Source organism: Sinocyclocheilus anshuiensis, unplaced genomic scaffold (genome assembly GCF_001515605.1).
Source record: "Sinocyclocheilus anshuiensis isolate Anshui unplaced genomic scaffold, SAMN03320099.WGS_v1.1 scaffold283, whole genome shotgun sequence".
Classification (NCBI taxonomy): domain Eukaryota; kingdom Metazoa; phylum Chordata; class Actinopteri; order Cypriniformes; family Cyprinidae; genus Sinocyclocheilus; species Sinocyclocheilus anshuiensis.
This window is the reverse complement of record NW_015549605.1, coordinates 6,532,782-6,540,101: the sequence shown is the minus strand read 5'-3', so window position 1 is coordinate 6,540,101 and position 7,320 is coordinate 6,532,782. Positions and strand designations below refer to the sequence as shown.

Sequence of the window (7,320 nt, the reverse complement as noted above, 5' to 3'; positions counted from 1 at the left end):
ATATATATATATATATATATATAAATTTTATATTATTACTATGGGATTGCTAAGGGGTTCTATGTATAATTAATTCATAATTACTATAAAATATTCATATAAATACTACTACTAATAAAATATTATTAATTTAATAGTAATACTAATATATTTATTAATTAAATTAGAAAATAAATTATATTTAATTAAATATTTCTACATTTAATTTAAAATTGAATTAACTTTCATTTTACAGAACACTTCCATTTCCTATTAAATGAAGCAGGTAATGGACAAACTGATCAAATATACAGCTTGAAACTACTGTAAGTCTCTTTGGATAAAGGCATCTGCAAAATTCATAAATGTAAAGGACAGATCTCATAATACCCAATCTGTTTTTGCCCATTTTTATTGTTGTGATGGACTAATGGCATTCCTCTTTTGCGTGACACTTTAATTCCTTCAGTAAATTCATTTTCCAGTCGTTCTGATTTAATTTCAGCTCATGTGACTCAATGTGAATTTTTTCCAATCCTACTAGACAGATATCATGAATATCTACAAATTTAACCTCCACAGACCCTAAAGGAAGTCCACTAGTGTCACAAGACAAATGACTTGTGCTTTCTTACAAACCCCTACAGAATGAAGACCTGAGGGGGGTCGGCCGTGTGTGTGTGTGTGTAAAGCACTGAGGTAAAGCTGTTATCCCGCTCTAACACTCCATTAGCTCATTGATCAGTGTAAAAGCAGGAGAGAGAGAGTGACAACGTGATCCATCAGAGTGAAACGCACACACACATACACACACACACACACACACACACACACACAGAAGAAAGCTGTACTCGTCATTTGCAGTTGACAGATTAGTGTAAGCCTGACGCATTGGCCCTTAAAGGGACGGTGCACCCAGACAGCCAAATACTGTTATCATCTACTCACCTTCATGTCACACGAAACCTGTGTGATTTTCTTCTGTGGAACATAAGAGTTATTTTTTTTTTCATAGAATGAAAGTGAAAGACGGTCAGCCAAAAAGTGCCATCAAAATTTGGGCCTGTTCCTCACATAATGCTGTCATATACAGTGTAAATCTCACAGATGCTCGTCTGAAACCTCTCTGTAGGAAGGCATGTTTTCATATGCACTGTGATTGACAGGGTTTTATCCGCGCTGAGTCTGGCTTTGAGAGGAAAAGCTTCATGCTTGATCCAGCTACTCTGACTCAGACCCAAACCCGGATTTGTTGAGTTCTGGGGGTTTGTTTTTAGTGATCAGGGGGCGGAGCTTATCAGAACCTGTTAGAATGCAGCAAACAAGAAGATGATCTAAAGAAACCGGATAAAAGATGAACCTAGAGATCTTTAGAGGAATAAGGGTAAGAAAACAGAGTCAACATTCACTATATTGCTTTACTGCACAAACCCGCGTCCACCATTATTCAATTTAGACACACCTCCAACTCGGAACGTTGTCAGAATGTTCTGGAAAGGTTCTCTCAAAGTTATGAACAAACGTTCTTCCAGTAACATTAATAGAATGTTCATTCAGAGTTATCTGGCCTTAATGTTCTAAAAATAATTACTTATACATCGTTCATGAAACGTTTTATTTTTAGTTATGCTTTAGTTGGACATTCACCAAACGTTCATTTTTAAATGTTTCAAAACATCCAGATAACATTCAAATGTAACATTCTCATAATGTTTGCAAAATCATAAAATGGAACATTGCCTTAATGTTCATGTAACCAAAAAATGTATAAAACATTTTAAAAAACAGAACATGTTTTTATAACTTAATGTGAACGTTAGCGAAACGTTCTTTTGTTATCTGGGTCTGAGCTCAAAGAAAAAAACACAGTTTCCCGCTGGTAATTACAACATAGCGGTGTTCATATGCGCTCATCTCATAAAAAAATAATTGCGATATGACTTGAAGGCAGCATATGCTAGAGCGGGGAGGAAATGTGAATTGTTAACAGCTTCTCTACACTGAAAAACTTGTGTTTACACAGTTCTTTCTGCTGTTAACACACCAAACTGTCAACAGGTCAACTGGCATTCAGCTGCTTTATTTAGTGACATTTATAGTATAAGAATCAGAGATGTGCTAAGATTTACTGTTTATGGGCCGAAATTCAGTTTGCTGTGAATCTATAAAACAATAGAAATATTCAACAAGCATCGCTGACTGACAGACAGTGAGAGAGACAGGAAGCTGCTCAGAAAACCTAATTCATAACTAAAGATTTCATCATTTCGATCTCTGTGAATTACTGGAATGACGTTGCTTGTTTATTCTTCCTCAGATAGACAATATGATCACATTACAACCTGAACTCAGACTAGATTTACTGGAGAAAATATGATATGAAAATGTTTGCCTGTGCAAAACTGACGGACAATTGTGTGTGTGAGATCACGTAATCTAGATCAGTGTTTCTCAACCAGGGGTCCGTGGACCCCTAGTGGTCCTTGACATAAGGCCAGGGGGTCCGTATAAAGTATAAATTTTTGTATAAATGTTGTATATTTTGACATGACATGTTCCCATGAAAGAAAAATCCAATATAGCTGATGATATGGCCAAATACTGGACAAGTCAGCTAACTTGAATTATACTTGACTGCATTTGGCCCTCACAAAGACGCAAATGATACGAGTCAATTTTGTTCTGGGGGTCCTTGAGGATGGTTCTGAATTGGACTGGGGTCCGGTACGCCAAAAGGTTGAGATTCACTGATCTAGATGACGTAATCCAAAAATTAAGTACTTGTAATTAGATTAAATTACATTTTAAAATACTCGTAATCAGACAAGTAAATTTTTTATTGATTACATGATTATTTACACAATAGCAAAAAAAGAATTCATAATTCATCGACTGTCCCCAATTCTTCTTTTTCATCTTTTGAACTTAGCGTTCTAAAATAGCCTATCGCTTGCATACATTCTTACAGTTTTGTGGACATTCGCACAAAGACCAGTCACTATTATAATTATATAATATACTGTAACTATAATCAGGTGCCTATAATTACACACAAAAAATGAGGCCACAGCATTTGACCGCTGGATTCACAAAAATCATTTACATTTTTAAGAAATGTCAACATTGCATCAACTACTGATAAACACATTAATTTGTATTTGAATGATCATTTAAGCATGCATTCCTATTTCTTTCGAGGCTTTCATCTTTTAAACACATTAAAATGTATGTAATGCAGAGATTCTTTTTTTGTATATATTTGTAACTTTTTACATTTTTTTTTTTCTTTTTGTATTTTTATATCAGTACACGATTACACAATATAAATCAATGTGGTAAACAAGTTAGGTCAAAAGTCATCTAAAAGTAATCAAATCTGATTATCTGTAAAGTAATGGATTACGTTACTAACTACAATTTTTGTCATGTAATTTGGAATCAGTAACGGATTACAATTTGTAAGTAATCTTCCAGCACTGGTAACACACATGATTTGAGGAATCACTGATGTCTGCAGCTCAAACACTGCAGGACGACACACACAAACACACTCAACTTTAACACTTTAACACTTGACAGTGTCTTCAAATCCCTGACCTGTATGCAGCGAGAAGTCAGTACTAATAAATCCAGACCATATTTCCCTGTAGTGTTAATGCTGCAGGTCAGAGCGTCAGCGGAGTCTGATCTCAGTAAACACAAGCCACAAGACACAAATCAAACAATCAGATTGATGAGAGAGAAACCCAGTGCAGAGCAGCACTAAGTCTGCAGACTTACACACACTCAGACGGATGGATAAAGCCGCCGGGTCTCAGATAAACCTGCCAGGCACCTGTAATCCCAAATCACTTTCACACAGTTATATACACACACACACACACACACACACACACACACACACACACACACCTCACAGTTCACACACACGCACACACAGCTCATAGCTGGCAAAACCCTCTCAAATGGAAAATAGATGGGATGTGTGTTGCAAATCGACTTTTTGACATTCGTGTCTTTCCATGAATTTCACTCCAGAGAAAAGTTCAGCCCGAGGGACGGAGTATTAGCTCACACACACACACACACACACCAAAAACATCAGGATATGTCAGGAAGCACAACACCACCAAAGATGAGCCGCCTCGCCTCACTCGACCCCGAAACACACGGGATGTGTTCCAGCAGCACACTAACATACTACACTTACACTTTCTGCTGTATGCAGTATATACTACTGGTCAAAAGTTTTTGATGTTTTTGAAAGAAGCCTCTTCACACACACACACACACACACACACACACACACAGCTCATAGCCGGCAAAACCCTCTCAAATGGAAAATAGATGGGATGTGTGTTGCAAATCGACTTTTTGACATTCGTGTCTTTCCATGAATTTCACTCCAGAGAAAAGTTCAGCCGGAGGGACGGAGTATTAGCTCACACACACACACACACAGAAAACATCTTTCAGGATATTTCAGGAAGCACAACACCACCAAAGATGAGCCGCCTCGCCTCACTCGACCCCGAAACACACGGGATGTGTTCCAGCAGCACACTAACATACTACACTTACACTTTCTGCTGTATGCAGTATATACTACTGGTCAAAAGTTTTTGATGTTTTTGAAAGAAGCCTCTTCTGCTCAGCAAGGCTGCATTTATTTGATAAAAAATACAGTAAAAACAGTAAAATAATGATTTTTTTTTTTCAATTTCATTTAGCTGATTCTATGTGAATATATAGTAAAACGTAATTGATTTCTGTGATCAAAGCTGAATTTTCAGCATCATTACTCCAGTCTTCAGTGTCACATGATCTTCAGAAATCATTCTAATATGCTGATTTGCTGCTCAAGAAACATTTCTGATTATTATCAATGTTGAAAACAGTTGTGATGCGTCATATTTTTGTGAAAATAATTTTTCAGGATTCTTTGATGAACGGGAAGTTCAAAAGAGCAGCATTTATTTGAAATAGAATCTTGTGTAACATTTTAAATGTCTTTACTATTATAAATGTCTCTCTCTCTTTTTTTTTTAATATTACTGACCACAAACATTTGAATGGTAGCATATCATGGTTTCCACAAAAATATTGGGCAGCACAACTGATTTCAACATTGATAATAATCAGAAATGTTTCTAGAGCAGCAAATCAGCATATTAGAATGATTTCTGAATGATATTTCTGAATGATATTAGAATGAAGACTGGAGTAATGATGCTGAAAATTCACAGCAATAAATTACATTTTAACATATATTCACATAGAAAACAGTAAATTGAAATTGTAAAAATATTTCACATTATTACAGTTTTCCTAGATTTTTTTATCAAAAAAATGCAGCCTCGGTGAGAATAAGAGACTTAAAATGTAAAAAAAAAAAAAAAAAAACTTAGTTACTCCAAACTTTTGTCCAGTAGTATGAAGTAACAACTATGTATTGTTGCAGAATGCAAACTGCTTCGTTTACTATATTTAAAACCAACAGGAATTATGCAGGGCAGTACTTTAGTTTTGACACCAACACAACAACAACTATTTAAATAACAGCCTTTAGCAGTGCTGTCTTTACCGTCTCCGTGTCCCACACCACGATTCTCAGCAGTATTATTTAGACGTTACGTGTTGGATTGTCTTGTGAGTTTTTATCGGGCTGATGACAGATGGTGCATTTGGAAGCAGGTGCGTGAACAAAGCAATTACATCCAAAATAGAGCAACGGCTCCATCATTAACACCTCCCACCCACATCGCTCACCTCTTCATCTTTAAAACACGGCCTGCATTTAGGGCTTCTGAAAGATTTATTTTGGTAATGTAAACTGATTCATGCCCATCCCCATAGTGTTCATCAGTTAATAGAGAACAAAGCGAGAAGTAAACTTGCAAACACGAGGCCAATTTACTGTGAGAGCTGAGAGCCACTCACACCTGCAGTAGATCAGTATTCACACCTGTACTCGAGAACACCTGTGTTTATTCAGTGTTTATTCCAGCTGCACTTCAGTGTTTTATATGCTAGATAAATCTGAAATCACTCAACAATTGTTCACTAATTCACTGCACAATATTTGGCAAATTTTAAAAATATTTTTATTGAGACTTTATTATTTTTTCTGCTTTTGTTTTAATTTCAGCTTGAAGTTTTCGTTATTTTGTCATTTTAATTAGTTTTTATTTATTAATATGTCTATATGTTTTTTTTTATTTTAGTTTATTTAGTTTTAGTACATTAAGTTCAAATAAAATGAGAAATGTTGCCTTGGCAGCTAGCAAAAATATATATATATTTCATTTCAGTTAATGTTTATTTTATTTTAAGCACTGTAATTTTTTATGGTTTTAGTTTCAGGTTAAGTTAACAATAATTACACATTATATGATTTTACATAACCATTGAGTCTCAAATTACAAATAAAAATTATTACAAATTTGATCTGACAGTTTATAATAAATTGGATTTTAAACTTGGATCAATTTTAAAGATGTTTTTTTCAGACAACAACAACAAAAAAACTCAATTAATCTGAGTCAGATACTGCATAAAAATAAAATTTCTGCTGCCTATTTAAACTCTTTTTGCACGGCTATATTTGTACTGGTAGTGTGCAAATGTTAGTATCATTGCAATAATTTTTTAAAATAATTGTTATTAATATTTTGAATTTGTTTTATTAATTTTGTTGATTGTTTTTGTCATGATTTTTATAATTTTTTAGATATATACCATTTTTGCTTATTTTAATTTCAGTTATTTTAAACAAAATGAAAATGACATGTCTTTGCAACTACTAGTAACTAGTGTGTGTGTGTGTGTCTGAGGAATGTTTCCAACACCTTGTTGAATCTATGCCACGAAGAATTAAGGCAGTTCTGAAGGCAAAAGGAGGTCCAACCCGGTACTAGCAAGGTGTACATAATAAAGTGGCCAGTGAGTGAATATAGTCGCCTGTCCGTTTTATATATATGGCACAGCTCCCTCTTCAGGCGCAGTAAGTCCCTAAAGGGAGCAGAAAGAGTGGCCTGTTCGTTTTTAACATACTATATCCATAGCAACGCTGAAGGCAAGGATTTTAGGAGTAAATGCTGAGGCCTCTCAGAGTTTCCTCAAAGCAAGCAGAGACAGTCGGCGTAAGACCAACATTCATCACAAACCCACAATCTACGAAGAAACAAAGAGCGAAAGAAATGCAATTCCTGAAATTCAGAGAAATGCATCTCTTATTAGAGTTTATTAAGCTTGTCAGGCTTTCTACGGCTGTTGTTGACAGCTCTGATCAGCCTCTAGCCCACACACACACACACACACACACACACACACTCACACGCT

General features: G+C 35.4%; 1 protein-coding gene across 2 annotated transcripts in view; it reads right to left on the bottom strand.

Moving 5' to 3' along the window:
- Positions 1-7,320, bottom strand: part of LOC107658986 (pleiotrophin-like) — a 36,843-nt gene that overhangs the window by 9,835 nt on the left and 19,688 nt on the right. Inside the window, exon 1 of one of the 2 annotated variants that reach the window (XM_016447743.1) lies at positions 5,749-5,828. The exons of the other annotated variant lie outside the window; for it this stretch is intronic. Coding sequence (XP_016303229.1) covers positions 5,749-5,756 — 8 coding nt within the window. The 5' untranslated portion in view covers positions 5,757-5,828. Of the gene's footprint in view, positions 1-5,748; positions 5,829-7,320 lie in introns of those variants that run through there. 2 annotated transcript variants of the gene reach the window in all.